This window comes from Rana temporaria, chromosome 4 (assembly GCF_905171775.1).
Source record: "Rana temporaria chromosome 4, aRanTem1.1, whole genome shotgun sequence".
Classification (NCBI taxonomy): domain Eukaryota; kingdom Metazoa; phylum Chordata; class Amphibia; order Anura; family Ranidae; genus Rana; species Rana temporaria.
The window spans coordinates 169,499,627-169,523,854 of NC_053492.1; the positions used below are offsets into that span (position 1 = coordinate 169,499,627).

Below are 24,228 nucleotides of genomic sequence, written 5' to 3' on the forward strand. Positions count from 1 at the left end.
ACGAAGCACAGATATTGGTTTTCGGTTTACACATGGACTGTGTATTTAGGACTCTTCTTCGTTAGTCTTTATTTTGAGCCTTTTTTCACTCAGTGTATTTTCAACTTCATTAGCGCTTTACAATTTTTGCATTGTATATCTGTTGAGTCCGTATTTGACTTTGGGGAGCTAGCAGCAGTGTTTCATATATTGCATTTGTATTTCTAGTGCAGCGTTAGCCTACGGGCTCATTCTATTCTTGTTATAGACATGCATGATCCTTCAGTTGGCTGTTGGGCTGCCTATTTGATAGGCAGGCCAATGGGAAAATAAAGGAGCACACACGGCAGGCTGACACAGTTGCTGGTAATTCTGAGACAGCTGTGTAGTGTTGTCAGCCTGCAACAGGAAGTACTGCAACAGTCACAAAAAAGTGATTTACTTAAAGTGGACCTTCAGTAATTTTTTCATCTTTCCATCTATTAAATCCTCTACCCTTGTTGTTTTGGATAGTAAAACATTTTTTTTCTGCCAGTACATACCTTGCACAGCCCACTTCCTCTTTCTTGTCTCATCATTAGCCGAGGCTTATAACATCATGCACAGCTCTTGCTCTCACTCTCGTGAGAGTTTGTCATGAAGGGAGGGAGGTGAGTCATAAGAGGGCCAATGAGAGCTGCAGGGCTGGAGGTGTGCCTCTGTGTGTATATATGTGTAAATCCAGCAAATTCTGCTTCCCACAGTTAAAATGGATGCAGTCAGACTTAGTGGAGGGAAATTTCTACAGCATATTTGGCAAGTAAAGAATCATAGTATATATAAAATACCGTATTTTCCGGTGTATAAGACGACCCCCTAATTTTCCAGGAAAATTTTTGGTTTTGGGATATACTCACTGTATAAGACTACCCCCTTCCTACTAGTCTTTCTGGAAGCTGAGGGGTAGCCAGAACCGCTGACAGAAACAGGCTTTTTCAAATCTCACTGTGCCATTACATTACATTCCTCACTGTGCCATTACATTACATGCCCCTCTCTGTGCCATCACTTGCCCCCTCTCTGTGCCATCACTTGCCTCCTCTATGTGCCATCACTTGCCCCCTCTCTGTGCCATCACTTGCCCCCTCTCTGTGCCTGAGCTTGCCCCCACTGTGTTTGAGCTTGCCCCCACTGTGCGTGAGCTTGTCCCCCACTGTGCCTGAACTTGCCCCCCAGTGCCATCACTCACTATTTTTTCAGGCGGTGCGGTGCGGTGACAGTCTCCGAGCTGCGCGCCTCAATGATTTAAAAGACGCGCCTTCTCCTCAGACTGTCCTGTGTTAGGCGGAACACAAATCTTCCCAGCAGCGCCTCTGTTCTGTGTTCCGCCTATCAGGGACGTCTTCTCATCTCGTCCGAGGATGAGAAGGCATCTGTGATAGGAGGAACACAGAACAGAGGCGCTGCTGGGAAGATTTGTGTTCCACCTATCACAGAACACGCTGAGAAGAAGGAGCGTCTTTTAAATCACTGACGCTTGCAGCAGCCGGAGACTGTCACCGTACCGCACCACCTATTCACAAAAAAGTGAGTGATGGCAGAGACCGTACCCGGCGTATAAGACGACCCCCGACTTTGGATGCATTTTTTTGCATCCAGAAAGTCGTCTTATACGCCGGAAAATACGGTAATATACAAAGTGGTTGGAGGGAAGCTTCAGAATGGCAAAGATGTTTTTATTAAAAATGATGTGAGCAGACTGCAGTTCCTCTAAAGCGGAGTTCCAGTCGCCCAAGTCCAATTCTTTTTTAATACTCTGCTGTAATTTGGTCCACTTTATATGCAACATTTCGATTTTAGTATTATTAATGTAGTTCTTTAATTTACCGTATTTATCGGCGTATATCGCGCACTATTTTCCCCTTAAAATAAGGGGAAAATCGTGGGTGCGCGATATACGCCGATAGCCGCTTCCCGCGCTCAGTTTGAAATCCTGCACCGACATATACCGAGTGCAATACACTCGGGAACATTCGGCCAGGCTCGGCTTCACTCGTGCTCACGCATAAACGTCACAGAGCGTGAGCGCGAGCGACGCAGAGCCTTGCCGAATGTACCCGAGTGTACTGCACTCGGTATATGTCGGCGGAGGCGTTCGAACTGAGCGCGGGAAGCGGGGACTCGACTTGAGGCGCGCGCTGGAGAAGCCGGGAGGACACCATCGAGGCCGCAGACGGACGCCGGACCGGACGATGGACGCTGGGAAGACACCAAAACTGTAAGTAATGAAATCATATAACATTTTTTTTTACAGGAATTTCGGGGGCACTTTAGGGGTGCGCGGTATACGCCGGAGCGCGTTATACCGCGATAAATACGGTAGGTTTAAATAGTTTAAAACTAACCACATCTCAGAAGCAGGCAGGGTCCATCTCCACTCTGGGCATCTGAAGCCCTCTTGTATCTATTTTCAGGATTCAGTGCAGCTGGCTACCCAGCATGCACCTCCCAATCTTGCGCCTGTGCAGTAATGCCATCGGGCGGCGCTCATTCCTCCTGACACATTGCCATAGCAACTCCTCCCGTTCACACCATTTCCGGTCAAGAAATAGTGCGAGATTTCGGTATTAGGCAACTCCCATGAACTTCTGGGATACATGATGCCGATATCCCAGGAGTCCGCGGGAATTGCCTATTTACGTCAACGACTAAGTGGCAGGAGCCGGAAGTGCTCCCGAAAAAAAAGAATTAAAAGTATTTAGAAAAGAAAAAAAAAAGGTTTGCCATTTAACAGAGAAATGAGGATCGGCATTGGATTTATTGAAAGGCGATTTTTTTTGGTGAAACTTTGCTTTAAGAGAACAGTTTACAGTGGGGTTTATATACTAAATGTGAATAGGCTGTTCACGTTGCAAAAGAAATTTCACTTTGCCAGGGAATTTTCCATTAACTTAGCAAAGGTGGTGAAATTTCAGTTTGCAAATAATGCAGACTATGCGCAAGGAAAAAAACATTGCGGCTTGCACATGATTGAAGGTGAACCCTCAATCAATCAAGATGTAATACCATTCCCCCGTTGTGTTTATCTGTTTAGTGAGCATAGAGGAGGAGAGAGAAAGTGGGCTGTTATTTACCAGAAAGTATACGCCCACATGTGCAACTCTATAGTCACGTGGGCTGCTTCAGATGTGATCAAGGAGGAAATGCTCAGCATAGAAACTGCACAAGCTGCCAACACTGCTCTGCAAAATTCCCAACTGCAGTGGGGACATAGACAGAAGGGGGAGATAGAGATCAGCAGGATCAACCAGGTTTTTTGCAGTATGAACAGCTTGTAATACATTATTTATTGATAGTTTTTAATGAAGTGGGTTTAATGACACTTTAAGATCACTCTTGGCCAGTGTTAATATCCCTTGGTAAAAATCAATGAACAATATAAACATCTGTTTTTTCCTCTCTGATTGTAACATACATAAATGACAGAGAAAAGAAAAATCAAACAATGTGCACATACACCTTAATGTTTATATCATCTTAAGTAAAGCCATGAAATGTCTTCAATCTTTATCATATCAATATATCATCACATCTCTTTCTTTGTGTGCCTCTCTTTATTATGCATGTCTTTCTTTGTATGCGAATTGATTTATGTCTGACAGTGTCTAAGCGTGTTTAAGCAACAATAGTAGACATTGATAAAATGTTTGCAACATGAAAGAAAGGTGGGCAATTTCTGCGCTTTGTCTTTGTTTTTTAAAGTATGTAGATTTTCTTTGTATTCTTAATATTTGAGAAACAAAATTACACATCTTGGTTCTACAAAGTCAATGGGAAAAAAAGCTTATAAAGCTTAAAGCTTATAAAGTATAAGCATGCAGAAATTCTTTAAACATCTTTCACTGCTGTATGGCATGATGCCGGTGCTACATGTTGCAAATTACTTTTCACATTATGGAATCCAGAATGTAATATTATATATATATATATATATATATATATATACACACTGCTCAAAAAAATTCAAGGAACACTTTTGAATCAGAACTCCTGGGATAGCGATCTGGTCAGTTAAGTAGCAGATGGGGAGGGGTGTATAAAGAGAGGGTTGTTAATCAGTTTCAGCTGCTTTGCTGTTAATTGAAATTAACAACAGGTGTACTAGATGGGCAACAATGAGACGACCTCCAAAACAGGAATGGTTTTTCAGATGGAGGTGTCTGACATTTTTTTCCCTACTCATCTTTTCTGACTGTTTTTCACTAGTTTTGCAGTTGGCTAGGGTCGGTGTCACTATTGGTAGCACGAGGCGATACTTGGACCTTATAAAGGTTTCACAGGCAGTCCAACTCCTCCAGGATGGCACATCAATACGTGTCATTGACAGAAGGTTTGCCGTGTCTCCCAGCACAGTCTCAAGAGCATGGAGGAGATTCCAGGAGACAGGCAGTTACCCTAGGAGAGCTGGACAGAGCCGTAGAAGGTCCTTAACCCACCAACAGGACCGGTATCTGCTCTTTGTGCAAGGAGGAACAGGATGAGCACTGCCAGAGCCCTACAAAATGACCTCCAGCAGGCCACTGGTGTGAATGTCTCTCACCAAACAGTCAGAAACAGACTTTATGGGGGTGGCCTGAGGGCCTGATGTCCTCTAGTGTGCTCTGTGCTCACTGCCGGACACTGTGGAGCTCGATTGGCATTTTCCATTGAACACCAGATTTGGCAGGTCCGCCAATTGGTGCCCCATGCTTTTCACAGATGAGAGCAGGTTCACCCTGAGCTAGTGTGACAGACGTAAAAGGGCCTGGAGAAGCCGCAGAGAACTTTATGCTGCCTGTAACATCGTTCAGCATGACCGGTTTGGTGATGGTCTGGGGAGGCATATCCATGAAGGGACGCACAGACCTCTACAGGCTACACAATGGCACCCTGACTCCTTGGACCCATTGTCAGACTCTACGCTGGTGCAGTGGGTCCTGGGATCCTCCTAGTGCACGACAATGCCCGGCCTCATGTGGCGAGAGCATGCAGCCAGTTCCTGGAGGATGAAGAAATTGATACAATTGAATGGCCCCCACGCTCACCTGACCTAAATCCAAAAGAACACCTCTAGGACATTATGTTTCAGTCCATCGGGTGCCGCCAGGTTGCACCTCGGTCTGTTCAGGAGCTCAGTGATGCTCTGGTCCAGATCTGGGAGGAAATACCCCAGGATACCATCCGTCGTCTCATTAGGAGCATGCCCTGATGTTTTCAGGCATGCATACAAGCACTTGGGGGCCACACAAATTACTGAGGACCATTTTGAGTTGTTTCAATGAAATTTCAGCAAAATGGACTAGCTTGCTGCATAATTTTTTTCACTTTGATTTTCGGGGTGTCTTTGAATTCAGCCCTCTGTAGGTGGATAATTTTAATTTCCATCAAATGATGTGCCATCCTTTCATTCCTAAGGCTGCGTACACACGTCGGTTCATCTGATGAAAACGGCCCGAAGGACCGTTCTCATCGGTTAACCGATGAAGCGGACTGATGGTCTGATGTGCCTACACACCATCAGTTAAAAAAACGATCGAGTCCAACGTGGTGACGTAAAACACAACGACGTGCTGAGAAAAATTAAGTTCAATGCTTCTAAGCATGCGTCAACTTGATTCTGAGCATGCGCGGGTTTTTAACCGATGCTTTTGCATACTAACCGTCAGTTTTGACCTATCGGTTAGGCGTCCATCGGTTCAATTTTAAAGCAAGTTCTCTTTTTTTTGACCGCAGGATAACTGACCGATGGCGCCCACACACGATCGTGTGGACCGATGAAATGGACCTTCCGTGCGTTTTCATCAGTTTTGACCGACCATGTGTACAAGGCCTAACACATTACCCAGTCCATATCAGTATAGATATCCAGCATGAGATTTTTGCCCGTTGAGATCTGATATGTTTTCAAAGTGTTCCTTTAATTTTTTTGAGCAGTGTATATTTAGTATATGTAATATACAATTTTCAGAACAAGATATCAGCTAAATTAGTTAAAATCTCATACCCCTGACCATCCATATGGTAGAAAATTTCCATCCGACCAGTTTTTTCCACTGACGAAGAAAAGGCCAGCAATCATGATAAACACCCACACGGCCAAGTTAATCACATTCAACACATTATTAAAGCCAACGGAATTCTTTACTCCCAAGGCCACAATTATTGTCACGATGACTGCGATGACCAAAGCAAGGAGGTCTGGATAGGATTCTTCTCCTTTTCCTAGGAAAATAAGGGGAGCACAAAAATATCACTATAAAGTATGTAGACCTTTGTTTTACATAGAAATATAAGGCAAAACTCATTATGAAGTCACCGCCATCTGATCACATTAAGAAGGATGGTTTTGCCAGCAGCAAGTGTCTGATTATGAGTCATAAGAGTGAGTAATACACTTTGGTGATTCAGGCCTGCAGATAGTTGGTAGGCTGTGCTTCTCTGCAGCTCATGCATCATCTTCTGTACTAAAGCGTGCACATTTATAAACACAGACTGCAATGTCACATAAGAATTGCCAGCCCTTCTGTCAGCTTCTTATGTGCTTTTATTGCATTCATCTAAGTGACAGATGATACAGCTGAAATGATGGCAGGTATGTTCAAAAACATTACATTAAACTTATGCTGCCAGTTATACCAACAGAGTGAAAAAAAAAAAAGTTGGAAATACTAGCTATATTAAGGGGCATTATCCTAAAATTTACATTTTCACTGTCAAAACATCATATATAATGTTAAACTAACATCATGCACAGGAAACAAATGGTACAGACTTTAGCTACTAAAAAAACATTAAGATCAGTTCCAAACCATATCATAAAATGGTAGTGTGATACAAGTGTGTGGCATACACACAAGTTAAAGTGCACCTGTGTCCAGACTATGAACCTTAAAGTATTTAAATAGTTTGTGTATAGTCATTTTCCTTTTTTGTTTGCTTGTTTTAAATATAGTAGAAAAGGGTTAAAAGACCTGTCGGTAGAAAAGTAAGATAATTTGGGCAGAAGGTATTTGATGCCCACAGTTTGATGTAATCTACGTAAGTGAGGATGTCTCCTGAGATTGCTTTGTTGTCCTTGCTAACTGGTTTGAACAAGGGTATTAAAGCGGGGGTTCCGCGGTCCAGCGTTTTTTTTTATCTGTACATTTAAGGGTTTTAATCTTGTCAATCTTGTACTCACGTGTCTTATTTTTCTATTCATCCGCAGTCTTAATTGGCCGAAAATAGTGATTTATAAAAATTACTGCTGGAATTTTCCATTTTGCTTGTGGGCATTGTGAAGCCCACAAGCAAATACTTCCGGGAAGCGGTGAATGCTGATATCCCAGCATTCACTGCTCTATCCCGCGCATGAGCAGTGTTGACGGCGAGCAGCGCCGTCAGCACTTCACGGTTGCCATCACAACGGGCGGCGTCATGAAAAGTGCACGCCCCGTTGTGACGGCATTGCCAACATCACACATATATAGCTCAGAACGGGCACCTGTTTGCGATGAATTAAAATGGTGGAATTAGATCCGTCCTAGTCACGTGACCTGCTTCATGAGTCACGTGACAATTAAAATCCCGCAAGATTTCGTCGCTCGGCGTTATGAATTGTCTCCTGGAAAGCATGACACTGTGCTCCCAGGAGACATTGCAAACAACTCCCAGCAAACACTGGGGCGCTGAAAAAGGGAAGAGACACGCCCACTCCCGTGGGAGGGATACCAGGAAGTGTCTGCAAATAACTCCAGATTCAAGGTATTTCAATGCACTAAAAAATTTTGGATAGCCAAATGTTTATGTACATAATGAGCTGTTCTGAATAAACTCTAGTTCATATTTAGGGTGAACCTCCGCTTTAAAGATGGCATTCGCTGATCTTGCCTTGTCGTGACCCAAACAACCATTTCCAGAATGTGGAGACCTAATCTCCATCGCTGGCCACGCGGGTTACTATTTTTAAAGTGGTTTTAAAACATTTTTTAATCTTAATGTATTTCCTACATTTAGGTGAAAAATGTTTTACAATTTGTTCAATTTCCCCCACTTACCTGAGTCCTCAAATGAGCTGTGCCCAGCTGCATCTCAAATGAGCTGTGCCCAGCTGCATCTCCCACTGTGTGTGTGTCTGTAGACGCAGACAGCCCAGCTCGGGATCAAGCTCACACGTCTGCCCCTAAAGTAAGCAGCTTGCTATGGTGGCGGCAGACACAGAAGAGGAGGAGGCAAGATCGCCGGGGAAGGAGAACCCCTAAAGTAGAGGTTCCTGCTGCTCTGTGTAATACAATAATATTTAATAATATGTAATAGTGTACAGAGCAGGTATCGTAAGTATAACATGTTGATTTAGAAAAATGCCTTTATAAATGCTTTAATGACATTATGAATATGGAAAACCAGCTAGCAAAAGAAATATATTATAGGCTAATAGGGATTCTTTTTTGTTTACTGGGAGGGATCGTGTTTTTATCTTTTCAGGTGTTGACTAGACACCATCTGTTCCAATCTGTATACTGTACGTTTTTTTTCTCTACTCCTACTGTATTATTACCCAAATCTAGTTTAAGGTTCTACACGTGTGCTTATCTTTTATGTGTTCAAGTTGACTATGTATTGACCGACTTTTTATCCTCCAACTACATTGTATTTTTGGTCGTACGTGCAATCCTCTGTTTCTCTTGTATATCTGTAAAACTCATCAGTCTGTTTTATTCAGTCTATTTAGTTAGTGTCTCAGTGAAGAGATCTCTCCTAACTTCTTGTCACAGACACGCGACAGGCAAGGGCGGATCCAGAGTCTAGTCTCGGGAGGGGCACTGCCAGAAAATAAGGTGTTGCTTACAGAACTCAATTAGGTGTCCGATGTGTCCGCTGCAATGTTGCAGTACCGCTAAAAAATCAATGATCGCCGCCATTACTAGTAAAAAATATTTAAATATAAATGCCATAAATCTATCCCATAGTTTGTAGACGATTGTCAGGGACTGCAGACATGGTACAAGAGATGGTCAGAGACTGCAGACATGGTACAAGAGATGGTCAGAGACTGCAGACATGGTACAAGAGATAGTCAGAGACTGCAGACATGGTACAAGAGATAGTCAGAGAATGCAGACATGGTACAAGAGATGGTCAGAGACTGCAGACATGGTACAAGAGATGGTCAGAGACTGCAGACGTGGTACAGGAGATGGTCAGAGACTGCAGACGTGGTACAAGGGATGGTCAGAGACTGCAGACGTGGTACAAGAGATGGTCAGAGACTGCAGGCATGGTACAAGGGATGGTCAGAGACTGCAGACATGGTATAAGAGATGGTCAGAGACTGCAGACGTGGTACAAGGGGATGGTCAGAGACTGCAGACGTGGTACAAGAGATGGTCAGAGACTGCAGGCATGGTACAAGGGATGGTCAGAGACTGCAGACATGGTATAAGAGATGGTCAGAGACTGCAGGCATGGTACAAGAGATGGTCAGAGACTGCAGACGTGGTACAGGAGATGGTCAGAGACTGCACACGTGGTACAAGAGATGGTCAGAGACTGCAGGCATGGTACAAGGGATGGTCAGAGACTGCAGACATGGTATAAGAGATGGTCAGAGACTGCAGGCATGGTACAAGAGATGGTCAGAGACTGCAGACATGGTACAGGAGATGGTCAGAGACTGCAGACGTGGTACAAGAGATGGTCAGAGACTGCAGACATGGTACAGGAGATGGTCAGAGACTGCAGACGTGGTACAAGAAATGGTCAGAGACTGCAGACGTGGTACAAGGGATGGTCAGAGACTGCAGGCATGGTACAAGGGATGGTCAGAGACTGCAGACGTGGTATAAGAGATGGTCAGAGACTGCAGGCATGGTACAAGGGATGGTCAGAGACTGCAGACGTGGTATAAAAGATGGTCAGAGACTGCAGGCATGGTACAAGGGATGGTCAGAGACTGCAGACGTGGTATAAGAGATGGTCAGAGACTGCAGGCATGGTACAAGGGATGGTCAGAGACTGCAGACGTGGTATAAGAGATGTTCAGAGACTGCAGGCATGGTACAAGGGATGGTCAGAGACTGAACACATGGTACAAGAGATCAATGCAGCCTCATCAGTGCCCACCATTGCAGCCTCACTGTGCATATGAATGCAGCCCCACCTTTGTGTATAAATTCAGTCCCACTTTTGTATATTAATGCAGTCCCACTTTTGTATATCAATGCAGACCCACTTTTGTATATCAATGCAGACCCACTTTTGTATATCAATGCAGACCCACTTTTGTATATCAATGCAGACCCACTTTTGTATATCAATGCAGCCCCACTTTTGTATATCAATGCAGCCCCACTTTTGTATATCAATGCAGCCCCACTTGTGTCTATGAATGCAGTCCCACTTTTGTATATGAATGCAGTCCCACTTTTGTATATGAATGCAGTCCCACTTTTGTATATGCATGCAGTCCCACTTTTGTATATGAATGCAGTCCCACTTTTGTATATGCATGCAGTCTCACTTTTGTATATACATGCAGTCCCACTTCTGTATATGAATGCAGCCCCACTTTTGTCTATTAATGCAGCCACACTGTGCATGGCACTCACCATGGCATTGCCTCGATCACACACAGCAGGTATCTCCTCTCCCGACGTGTGTCATGGAACAAACAGGAGCTGTAGGTCTGTGTTCGGCTCTAGCAAAGTCCCACCCTAGACGGGCTTGTGTGATAGACAAAACACTGATTCAATCAGTGTTCCATCTCCATCTACTATCACACGAGCAGGTCTAGCACAGGCAGCACAGCCGAACACAGATCCAGCTCTCACACACAGCCAGAGATGCCCGGTGTCATACACGCAGGAGAGAGGGGGAGCGCTGCAGTCAGCTACAGCTCAAAGCAGCCTACCAGCCCTGGTGATGAGAGAGCTAGAGAGAGTTAGAGACTCGGCAGCGGGAGCTGCAGGCACCGCAAAGCAGTTTAAAAGCCAATGTGACATGATTGCCTCGGGGGGAGAGCAATTGCCATGTTGCCCCCCCCCTGGATCCGCCGTTGCCACAAAGCAGTTTAAAAAAAAATAGTAAAAAAAAAAAATATATATATATATATATATATATTTTTTTTTTTAAAGCCAATATGACATGATTGCCTCGGGGGGGGGAGCAATTGCCATGTTGCCCCCCCCCCTGGATCCGCCGTTGCCACAAAGCAGTTTAAAAAAAAATAGTAAAAAAAAAATATATATATATATATATTTTTTTTTTAAAGCCAATGTGACATGATTGCCTCGGGGGGGGCAATTGCCCTGTTGCCCCCCCCCCCTGGATCCGCCGTTGGCGACAGGGAGTGTGAGGATATATTTGTAAAGTGAGAGGAATTCCACTATTAGACTGTTTTCAGTGCAGCATATTCCGTCATTGGAAGATTTACCCTCACTTCTTGTTCTACTGACAAATTTTGGATTTACCATTACTTTCTGTCCTGATGCTAACCTGGACATCAAGAGAAGATGAATATACTTAAAAGGAACACAACACAGATGTAAATCTATCTAGCAGACAACCGACAGCAATCAAAGTCTCCTTTGACATGGACTTTCCATCAGTCTGTTTTTGATTCGCTTACATCAAGGTCTGTTCAGATTCATCAGACTTAACACAATAAGATTGCACCCAGGTCCTTTTACTGTATGTAAACCTGACCAGATATAGGTGGATGGATGCACATTTGTTTACATTCAGCACACCCATAGTGATTACATGAAATCATAAAATAGAATTTAGGGTGTTTGTTTGAAAAGGGCCTAATCCTTTTACACTGTATTCAAAATGAAAAACAAAATTACGTTTATTGCGTGTTCAGATTATATGAATGCCTTCTTGTACATAGTCTAGGCACTGGAGCACTTTTAAATACATTTAGAATTAGAAAAAAAATACGTCAGAAGATAAGTAATTACCTAATCCATTTAAAGTCCCCACACTTTCAATCATCCAATGGCTGATAGTGTGATTGGCGAGGGAGTCAAACATGCTACTGAGTGCGCTGGCTCCAGCTGCTGTACCAATCAGATACTCCAAGATTAGATTCCATCCAATGAAGAAAGCCACAAATTCACCAACAGTGACATAACTGTATGTGTAAGCAGAACCCGTAGTTTTGGGAACACGAACCCCAAATTCAGCATAGCACACACCTGCACAAATGAAACCAGAGATTTACACAAATTAATTCTGACTCCTAACATTGTTAAATACAGAGAAGTGAAACATTTGATAACAACACCAAAGTTATTGGTTTGTAAACAGAAAAATTCGGGGGTACAAGACCTTTATATAGAGTCTATAGATGTCGCCATTTGTACTTTTTCAGATAACCTTAACAAAATAATACACTCATCATGACACAACGTATTCAGATCCTTAAAGTGGTTGTAACCCTAAAAAAGAAACATCCAATTCCTTTAAGGAATGATTAAGGCTAAATACCTTTTTCCACACTGCCGCTGTGTGCTCACGTGATCCCCCTCTGCTGGCCAGCTGATGTCACAGGATCAGGGAAGAAGAGCTGAGGGGGGCCACAAGACTGCACAGTTGGGGTGTGAGAAAAGGTATTTAGCCTTTTTTTTTTTTAAATACACATACTGTAGTTATTAGCAGCCTAATCTGGAGGGCATACGTGTGAAGCCATCTTGTGAAATAAAACAGGCACTGAATCAGCGCAATTCCACCCACAATCTCAAATCACAACAAAACACGCGATGCACGTTTGAGTATCATTCATCCCAAATGGCACCCCAACTGTGGTTCGATTTTGCAGCGATTGTCACCTAGCAAAATGTGCCTGGCTCAGGGTCAAAATTTGGTCCCTAAGCGTCTTTACCACAACAAATGCACATAGGGCAACCCATTCAAGTCCTGGTGACAATGCTAACCTAGACATCAAGATAAGATGAATATATTTAAAAGTAACACAACACAGATGTAAATCTATCTAGCAGACAGCCCACAGCAATCAAAGTCTCCTTTGACATGGACTTTCCATCAGTCTGTTTTTTATTCGCTTACATCAAGGTCTGTTCAGATTCATCAGACTTAACACAATAAGATTGCAGCCAGTTCCTTTTACTGTATGTAAACCTGACCAGATATTGGTGGATGGATACACATTTGTTTACATTCAGCACACACATAGTTATTACATGGGTCTGTTTTTACTCCATCAGAAAATTAAGAAAAAACTAAACAAATGTGGATTTTACATTTGACTCAGTGAGGGATTAGTCTAGAATCCCCTGCTAAAATGGAATTTAGGCTGTTTGTTTGAAAAGGGCCTAATCCTTTTACACTGTATTAAAAATTAAAAAACAAAATGACTTTTATTTCTTTATAACCAGTCATGTGAAAACATTAATGTTAATGTTGTTCATTTACCAAGGAAATCTGTGTTTCCTTCATTCAATCCAATGTGCAAGCAAAAATCCCATCTTTTTACGTTCCCCCCTGGGATGAGTATTTAAAGTAAACACAGCTGCACCTTATTCATTAAAGCAGGCCTTTACCCAAAATTAAAACATATTTTCCCTTGCCTTCTTCTCTTCCACCTCCCACATTTTGATATATGTTTTTTTTTTTAACATTACTGACATTGGCTACCCCTTCCCCCCAGATTTTGTAAATGTGGATATGGAAGTCTTAAACCTTGCCATGTCTGCGCATGCACGGAAATTACCATGTGTGTACAAATATGTACTAAGGCTATGCTGGGACCCAAAAACAGGGCAGAGCCTTTCAGCAAATCTGCACATGCACCAGAATAATAAAGGTAACGGCATCAGAAGGGGAACAGAAGCAAAAACTAAAGGGGACTTTAAGCTGAGCAATCAATCAGTGTCTATAACAGCCTTTCTCAACCTTTTAAACACAGAGGGACCCTTATAATAACTTTTCGTTTTCGGAGAACCCCTACTAAAAATTATTTTATCTACAACTCATGATTAGTGTGATGGTCAGTGGGAAGAATGCTCCTTAAACTTGTGGGAGGAATTACCCCCTTACAGATAGCTAAAAATATAATTGGTGTAAGGGGTAACTCATCTGAGAGGCAGAAGTTGCTTATTGCTCAAGGAACCCCTAACAACCTCTGAAGGAACCCTAGGGCTTCATGGAACCCTAGTTGAGAAACTATGCTTTACAACCTTAGTGCTCACTTATTAACAACGCTCAAATGCAGCACAGACCACTTTAACCCCATTTCCCATAACTCCTATAAATATAAATTTCTCAACTTCCCTATCTCAGGTGCTCAGAGAAACCATACTTGATGAGGCAGAGGTAGCTGGGTAAGCAATAGGCCCTCCACTTTCAAGACCACCTTGTAAGCAGCCAGACCACAGCCTAAAAACATGCAACTTCACTGGAAAATCCAGCTACTGTGGGAAGCTTCTCTCTGATTGCTACCAGAGTACTTTAGTCTCAGTGGAGTGTCCCTTTGTATTCGACCCTTGGATCTCTCCAGCTGTGTGCCTGTGTTACCAGAGCTACCCCAGACTTCACTGAAAGGCATCCTGTCTGAGAATTATTGCAAGCAGCAACAGTTCTGAACTGTTTTACTGAAGTAATGATTCTCAGCTAGCCTCTCTGTTGTTATAGAGACTACGGGGTTGATTTACTAAAAGCAAATCCTTCTTCACCAGAGAGAATAAGTTCAGTGCTCCAAACCTTTCTTCATAACTAATATCCTCCAGATCCTTTATTAGCTTTGTTGCCCTTCTTTGTACTCGCTCCATTTCCAGTACATCCTTCCAGAGGACTGGTGCTCAGACAAAATACTCCAGGTGAGGCCGGACCAAAGTCTTGTAGAGTTGGAGAATTATCGCTTTATCCCTTTTTCCCGCCCCTGACCATTTCCGAGTATTCTCCATTTATCACCACCCTCTGAACTTGCCCTTGTAGCCAGTTTTGAATCCATGTACTTGCCCTATGGTCCATGTCAAAGGACCTTACTTGGTACAGTAAACGTTTACAAATGATTTAACGCTTACAAACGCTAATGATACCGTTTTCATTACTAAAATCTTGTATATAGTCCCTTATCATCCCCTCCAAGAGCTTGCATACTATTGATGTTAGGCTAACTGATCTGTAATTCCCAGGGATGTATTTTGGCCCTTTTTAAAATATTGGTGCTACATTGGCTTTTCTCCAATCAGCTGGTACCATTCCAGTCAGTAGACTGTCAGTAAAAATTAGGAACAATGGTCTGGCAATTACTTGACTAAGTTCCCCAAGTACCCTCGGGTGCAAGCCATCTGGTCCCGGTGATTTATTAATGTTAAGTTTCTCAAGCCTATTCTAATTCTGTCCTCTGTTAGCCATGAGGGTGCTTCCTGTGATGTGTCATGAGGACAAATACTGAAGTTATGGTTACTGAAGACCCCTGATTCCCTTGTGAAGACTGAGGAGAAGAATAAATTCAATACCTTTGCCATTTCCTCATCTTTTGTAACCAGATGTCCTTTCTCATTCTTTATGGGTCCAATATGATCTGTCCTCCCTTTTTTTACTGTTTATATACTTAAATAATTTCTTGGGATTGTTTTTGCTCTCCTCCACTATGTGTCTTTCGTGTTCTATCTTTGCCACCCTAATTGCTCCCTTACATATCTTGTTGCATTCTTTGTAAAGTCTAAATGCTGGTAATGATCCCTCAGCCTATTTTTTGAAGCCCTCATCTTTTGCTTTTATATGCATATTTACATTAGAGTTAAGCCATCCAGGACTTTTGTTCGCTCTTTTACATTTATTTCCCAATGGGATGCACTGGCTAATGTCCTTATTAAATATGCTCTTAAAGCAAACCAATCTATAAGTACCTGCAACTTAGGCGAGAAGAGAATATCTTCACTTGCGTCAGCGACACATCCTCTGATGAATAATGTGCTGTTGACGGAAGATAGGAAAGGTATGATCTCGAGAGTATATGCTAGACTGCTACAATCAACGCATGACACCTCCAAGCTTCCCTGCAGAAAGGGGTGGCAAAGAGACTTTGGACCTATTGACAAGGAAACATGGGAACTATGTCTAACATCTGCCTCATTAGTGTCAGTTTCCGCATCGCATAGATTGTCTCATTTATTCTTAATGCACAGAGTATATAGGACACCAACCCTACTACATAAGTGTGGTTCAGAGATACCCCAATATGCCCAAAATGCTTCAGACATGATGGAGATTTATTACACATGATATGGAAATGCCCAAAACTTTTCTGAAACTGGCAATATGTTCTTTCTACTATTTCTCAGGTATTTAAATTTCCGGTTCTGCATGACCCAGTTGTTTGCTTGCTCGGGGCCTTGGAGATACCCTCACTCTCGCCAAATGGCCATACTGCAGTACTGCGTCTATTGTTCATAGCATGCAAAGCAGCCACGAGACACTGGATAACTCCGAGGGTACCAACAGGAGAACAATGGGTGCAATTGGTAAACAGCATGCTAATACGAGAAAAATGTACCTACCAACATAGAAACGTCCTTAAAAAATTCTACTCAATGTGGCAACCTTGGCTCGACACTCCAGGGCTAGGTCCAACCCAGTTAGTGAAAGATAGACTTTTGCAAATATGAACCAGTAGGTCTGGAGTTAGGGGAAGAAAATACATGGAAGAATACTCGGCTCTCACTGTAGATAGTCCTGGAAGAGTGTAGAATATATGTATTTTTTCCCCTTCCCTGTTTGCATAATTTCCCCAGTACTTTTCACAGTTCAGGAATTACAGACTGAATACTGTACATTGATGTTGTAAAACTATGCAGCACTGTTTAATATGTCAGTATGCATGTACAGATTAATGACATCGTATAACTGTTTGTGTGTTGTAAGCCATATAACAACTGTACTTGAACTTTCTGCTGCACAGGAACTGTGACTGGATGTATTTTTGTATGGTTTTTCAATAAACTTTTCTTTGATTAAAAAAAAAAAAAGCAAACCCATCTCTCCTGTGTTGTTTGTTTCTAAGATTGTATCCCAATTTACATCTTCTAGCAAGGTTCATAGTTTAGGAAAGTTGGCTATTTTAAAAAATCTGTGTCTTAGTGTTCCCCTTGTGTTTCCTATTTGTGTGATTTATACTGAAGCCAATTGACCTGTGATCGCTAAATTGCCCCATATTTTCACATCCGTGATCAGATCTGTAATGTTGGTAATCAGTAGATCTGGTAACGCCTTGTTTTTAGTTGGTGCGTCTACCATCTGACCCATGAAATTGTCCTGCAAGACATTTAGGAATTGGCAAGCCTTAGACTGAATAATTAAAATCCCCCATTATAACACTTTCCATCCTTGCTGCTAATCCCTCAGCATATAGCATGCTCCCAGTATTATTTTCCCCTTAGCTTCATCCCTTTGGAGCGCTACATATAAGGATTCCACCTCCTCCCTAGCTCCCTTATTGATGCCATCTCTCACATTCACTTGTACATTATTCTTGATATATAGGCATGCCCCTCCCCCTTTTTTACCCTCTATATCCCTGTGATAAAAGGAATACATTTGAATGGTTGCCAGCCAGTCATGAGAGCTGTTGAACCAGGTCTCTGAAATTCCTACAAAATCGAAATCCTCCTCATTCCACAGTATCTCTAGTTCACCCATCTTGTCCGCCAGGCTCCTGGTATTTAGACCGGTCACATACTGTCCTGTGTTTCGAGGTTGCGAATAGGACTTGTTACTATACTTACCTCGGGTTTATGTGCTTTAGTCAACCTACAACTAATTCCCCCAATACTACCTTGTGGAATATGTTCTTGGCTGACTATCTCTACTTCTGTGCCCCCCCCCCAGTTTAAAAACCCCTCTAACTTTTTGGCCATCTTTACTCCCAGCAGATCTGCACCCTCCTCATTTAGGTAAAGTCCTGTCCCTTCTATAGAACTGGTGACCGACTGAGAAGTCTGCCTAGTTCTTCAGGAATCCCCACCGCTGTGCGTCATTTTTTTTTGTTTAATCTCTTCTTTATTAAATTTTTCTTTACATATAACATTAAACATGTCTTGATACTTAAAAGGCAGCTCGATACTACCTTCCTTTACTATACGCTGTGCGTCAGTTACCGTATCTATCAGCGTATAACACAAACTTCTTTCCCCTTAAAATCCGGGGAAAATCGTGGGTGCGTGTTATGTCGACAGCATACCTAAGAGGGGAAGGAGGGGGGCGAGCGCCACTGGAAATCACCGAGCCGTCATCTCCTCTCCACTCAGCTCTCACTCGGCTGTCACGTCACACACACACAGTCCCGCCTCTGCCACCGGCATTGGAGCAGTGTTCTGTCTATCACAGGAGGTGGTCCAATGCCAATGGCGGAGGCGGGACTGTGTGTGTGAAAGCCAAGGAAACAGGAGATGACGGCTCAATGATTTTCCGATGTTCAGGCTGATTTGAAGATAGATGGTGAGGAGGCAAATGAGACTAAAATAAAATGGCAATAATCAGGCTGCATTCATGCATTGATGGGCTGCAGATGGACATTGATCATGCTGTAGATGGACATTGATCAGGCTGCATTGAGGACATTGATCAGGCTGCATTTAGGACATTGATCAGGCTGCAGATGGACATTGATCAGGCTGCAGATGGACATTGATCAGGCTGGATTGAGGACATTGATCAGGCTGGATTGAGGACATTGATCAGGCTGCAGATGGACATTTATCAGCCTGCAGATGGACATTCATGGGCACTGACCCTTAGATTGCTTCAAAGTTGGTTATTTAAAAAAAAAAAACTGAAAGTTCCCTCTTAAAATTAGGGTGCGTGCAAAACAAATCTGCGTTGAAGCACATCACATTGTCTGGTAATTCACTAAGTCTTTTGGGGTGCCGCAGTAACAAAAATTGCGCAAGTCAGATTTTTGGTCTGTTGTGTGCTGAGCAGTCTATTTAAATGGGTAAACCACATGTTAAGACAAAACACGATTTGCGCCAATGCCTGAGTGTTAAATGCAAAGCAACACACCTGACTGGTGTGAATAGACCCTGAACTGACATTGTTTCACAATTCCCCTATTTACGTATAGATTAAAGTCCTCAATTCAGGATTCCTACGTCTAAAAAAATATTCCCATCTGTTCAGTAAATGTTTTCTGCCATTTATGCCCAGCAACAGACAAGAGCCTATGCAGACTAATATATAATAGGTACATTGTGGGCAATTAGGGATTATTGTGTTATACAAATGAATGCAAACCACAACTTCTCTGTATGAAGCCACCCATCTTCATTTTCTAATTTGAATCGTGGCAACGGAGACCAGAATGAAATTAATCTGTGTGCAGAAGAAGGGGAAATTTGGCTAGGAGTAAGTGCTGTTGCTGCATATTTATGTAACTCATACGCAATGCCTCTATTTTTCCTTACACAGCAGTGAAGGGTAATAAAGAGTCTGCAATCATCTAAATTAACAGCTTCTGTTCCAAAGTGTAGTCAAATGCTGTATAAAAAATGCTGTAGCAGAACTGCTTAAATTGGGAATGCTTGATCTTTGAAGTAAAGGTTTAATGGAATTGGGACATTGTTTAATAATGACAAGGATTTATGACCATTGAACTTAGTACAAATGTCCTCATTAAAAGCAATTTGCTGCATGAGCACTACACATTGATATGGTTTATGTCCATCCTAATCGTTTTGATTTTCTATACTGAATTGAACTCAAGCTTCCTTTCAAAGAGTATTACAGGTAGCATTTATGATTAGTGGTGCACAGGCAGCCATGAGAAAAGCCATTTACTTGTATCGCCACAATGTAGATATATACTTGAGGGTTGTGTAGTTGATGAGGGGACAGGGCTTCAGATTCCTGCGCAAAATATTAAAGCAGAACTTCACTCCCCCATTTACATTTTCTTTCTTCCCCTCTTGCTTGACCGCTGGGTTGTCCTAAAGAAAAATATACTCACACAGCCCCCAAATACATCATTGTCTGGTGTAAACTTTGTTGCTTTCCTGCCACACACCAGTTCCCATGCTGTCATCTTCTCATCATTGAAATGCTGGCTGTCTCTTTCAGGTTCTTTCAGTTGGACCCCTGATGACTTACCACTGTACATGCACACATGCGTGGTGTGCCAGAGATACAGTACATGTCTATGTTTGTTTCTTAAGCACAGCTCTGGGATTTCTAAGCCTCCTTTCCCCTTTCGTATCTAAGTTACTAATGCTCTTAGCTGTGGGGAGTAATGTCCCCCATATACAACTGTAATGGTGTTGGGCAATGGGAAAATCTTTAAAAATCATATAAACACGAGTTAAATGTTCTATCATTTTGTAGACCAATATGCAGTGGTTATGCATTATTGATGTTTATATCTCATGGTCCCTATGTTTTCCATAGTTTGATCTGCTAAGAGGTCTTCTTGATAGCTGTCTTCCAGTTATTCAGATATTATTGACCTTCAATATGCAGCTCTTCATCAGATGTACATTCTTCCCTTTTGTATGTGATTACAGTGGAACCTTGGATTACAAGCATAATCTGTTTCAGGAGAATGCTCGTAATCCCAAGTACTCGCATATCAAATCAAGTTTCTCTATTGAAGTCAATGTAAACGATAATAATTTGTTCTGCAATGACTTTAATGGCATGCAGTACAGAGGTAGGGGGCACCGGAGAGCCTCAGAAAATGGCCGAAAAGGCCCGAGAAAACTTCGACTGACCTCGGCAAACCTCGCAAAGACTTTGTTTTCCCCGAGATTTGACAAGGTCAGCCGAGCTGTCCTCGGGCTTTCATGCATTTAATGCATCTCAGGCCAAATGCGGTACTGCAGGCCCCATTCCGCTCGTTTTGCGAGACAACACTCACAAACCGAGTCAGAATTATTTTTCAAAAAGTTTCTCGTCTTTCAAAAAGCTGAGTTACTTGTAAACCGAGGTTCCACTGTATTTGGGACCTTATAGAAGATGCAACCCCCTTAATATGGTCCTTTTCTGTTCTTCCCCCCCCCCCCCCATTTATGTACCTTCATTGCAGTCCAAGGACCTAGACTCTGGAACGCATTACCAACCAATATCCAAACGGAAGTGATACACCAGGCCTTCAGAAAAAAACTCAAAACCCACCTATTCTGAAGGCAAAAAATAGAAGGAAATGGACACCAAGCGCCTTGAGGCAATTTAGTTCATATGTGTAGTGCTATACAAGTTTTTCACTCACTCACTCATTGTTATATACAGTACACGCTACTCTGTCAAGTGTTTTTATTCTTTTTTCTTCTAAAACATTTAATAAAAAGAATTGAAAAATAATTATGAAGGACATTGCGTAACCCGGAAAGGAATGGCAGTGCTGAGTCTATGGGGGGACAGTCCTGATGAATTATTATTTAAACAAAATAACAACTGAAGTTCTGAATATACCCGGTGCATACAATAATACGAAATGTATACTTTTGTACAAACCTATGAGCATTTACAAAAATATGTATTACATTTCCAGCCAATATATCTTTTAGTTTTATTGGTTCGGTAAATACTGTTCATCTTCAAATGTTATTATCTCCATTGTGAGTAAACACCTTACGGTTTTACAGCTATTACGATTGGTCAGCCTAACGGATGCAATGGCATAGCAACATGTCAAGCACAGGTTACACAAGCGTAATTTATATCAATCAAGCCATAATCTAATTATTCTCACTGCCAGTGAGGTCAGTTCTGGTAGCAATGTCTTCTTTTGTAGTCATCTAAGCTGCTATAGCAAGACACAAATTGGGATTTTCCACATTTCTGCTGCGCATGAGGTTGCCTAGAAACAGATGTGATGACACAGGTTGCAATATGACCGCAAATATCTGAGTGTTTTACTTCCTACGCCATTCCTGGTATTATCAATGCAGTGTGTCCTTGGAGGCTCACTTTCTACAGATGAAGAATTTCGGACAGACTGAAACACAGTTTGATGGATACTAAGTTCAAGAACAGATCACTGACATCCCCTGGAGCATAAAGGAAATGTCTTACCACTGAGGAGTTTTTTTTAGAGCTTAACTGCACAATATAGGCCCAAGAATCGTTCTACCTAAATTAAAGTGGAACTACAGTCAGATGAAAAATTAGGATTTAATTTGATGCCAGGTTGTGCAAACTTTCTGTTATTTTTTTTGTAAACTGTTATTATTTACAAATCGAAACCCTGCAGATGGGTACATTTCAGATTGAAGGCGGGTTTATAACTGGCTGGCATTGCATTATTGCCTGAAATACACAGAAATAGGATGCTATTCTGTGCCCAACCCATATATGTACAGATTCTTTTTTTTTCTGAGCAGTGCATTCAAATAAAAAAACGAATTTCTTTTCGTGGTAATGATAGAATTTGGGGTTTAATGTTCAAATATCTGCAATTTGCGCTCTCCCAGATATTTACCCCAAAATACAATCATCAAAATCTTCTGATTAATGATATTATGGAAGTGGGATTTTTCTATGTAGCAAAGCATAAAATTGATTTGAAAACTGTAAATATAACATTGAGAAAAGAGCAGGTCAGATGAGCAAGGGTACAAATTATCAGCAACTTTTTCACCTTTGCAATCTTTAACCACTTGAGACCCGCGCTATTGACAAAAGATGTCAACAGCGCGGCTCTCAGGTGCCAACTGGATGTCTTTTCAAGTGCATTACCCGCGCACGTCTCTGGGGGGCGCGCAGCGGGTAAACACTGTCACGGCGCATCGCTGGGGAGCCAATGCGTGTACCTGGCGGCCGCGATGTCCGCCGGGTACACGCGATCGTCGGTTACACAGCAGGGACGTGGAGCTCTGTGTGTAAACACAGAGCTCCACGTGCTGTCAGAGGAGAGGAGACCGATCTGTGTCCCTTGTACATAGGGACACAGCATCGGTCACCTCCCCCAGTCACCCCCCTCCCCCCACACAGTTAGAACACACCCAGGCTACACATTTAACCCCTTCCTCACCCCCTAGTGTTAACCCCTTCCCTGCCAGTCACAGTTATACAGTAATTAGTGCATTTTTATAGCACTGATCGCTGTATAAATGTGAATGGTCCCAAATTAGTGTCGAAAGTGTCTGATACGTCCGCCGCAATATCGCAGTCCCAATAAAAATCGCAGATCACCGCCATTACTAGTAAAAAAAAAAAAATCATAAAAAAAAATCATAATTCTGTTCCTCATTTTGTAGGCGCTATAACTTTTGCACAAACCAGTCGCTTATTGCGATTTTTTTTTTACAAAAATACGTCGAAAAATACGTATCGGCCTTAACTGAGAAAAAAAATAGTTTTTTTTAAAAAAAAAAATGGGGATATTTATTATAGCAACAAGTAAAAAAAATATATATATTTTTTAAATTGTCGCTCTTTTTTTGTTTATAGCGCAAAAAATAAAAACCGCAGAGGTGATCAAATACCACCAAAATAAAGCTCTATTTGTGGGGAAAAAAGGACGTCAATTTTGTTTGGGAGCTACGTCGCACGACCTCGCAAATGTCAGTTAAAGCGACGCAGTGCCGGAAGCTGAAATTTCGCCTGGGAACGAAGGGGGTTTATGTGCCCAGTAAGCAAGTGGTTAAAAATCTAAATTACTTTGCTAATTTGTTTCTGTAAGCATTTGACAGAAACATTGACATGTGCAGTACAGGCAAATGTGATCCACCTCATCCAATGTCCTTGTTGGGACCTGAAGATTAATCTGGGGTGGGAATATTTTTTTAATTTATTTTTAAGAAAAAAAATGCACCTGTGCAGCAACATATCACTTCAATAGTGATCAGCTGCAATCAGCCAGCAATAGATCACTATATCAGTGATCTATTGAGCTACAACAGCTACTAAGAGGAAGTGATTTCACTCATGATGTCACATCACTTCCAAAATAAACACAATGCAGTAGCAGTTATCTGCTACAAAAGTCCCCATAGATTGTAGTAAAGCAAGATCCAAAGCCCTGGAGTTTATTGTTTCAGCTCTTATGCCGCGTACACACGATCGGAATTTCCGACAAGAAAACCGTGGATTTTTTTCCGGCGGAATGTTGGCTCAAACTTGTGTTGCATACACACTGTCACACAAATGTTGTCGGAAATGCCGAACGTCAAGAACATGGTGACGTACAACACTACGATGAGCCGAGAAAAATGAAGTTGAATGATTCCGATTCAGAATTGCATACAGACGATCGGAAAGAACTTTTCCCGTTGGAAAATTTGAGGACCAGCTCTC

General features: G+C 42.2%; 1 protein-coding gene across 1 annotated transcript in view; it reads right to left on the reverse strand.

Annotated features, from left to right (window-relative positions):
* The window catches only part of SLC7A14 (solute carrier family 7 member 14), a 104,001-nt gene that overhangs the window by 16,372 nt on the left and 63,401 nt on the right, over positions 1 to 24,228 (reverse strand). The window contains exons 3-4 of the mRNA XM_040349336.1: positions 11,937 to 12,173; positions 6,002 to 6,219 (exon numbers count right to left, since the gene is read on the reverse strand). Of these exons, the coding sequence (XP_040205270.1) occupies positions 6,002 to 6,219; positions 11,937 to 12,173 (455 nt within the window). The remainder of the gene's footprint in view (positions 1 to 6,001; positions 6,220 to 11,936; positions 12,174 to 24,228) is intronic.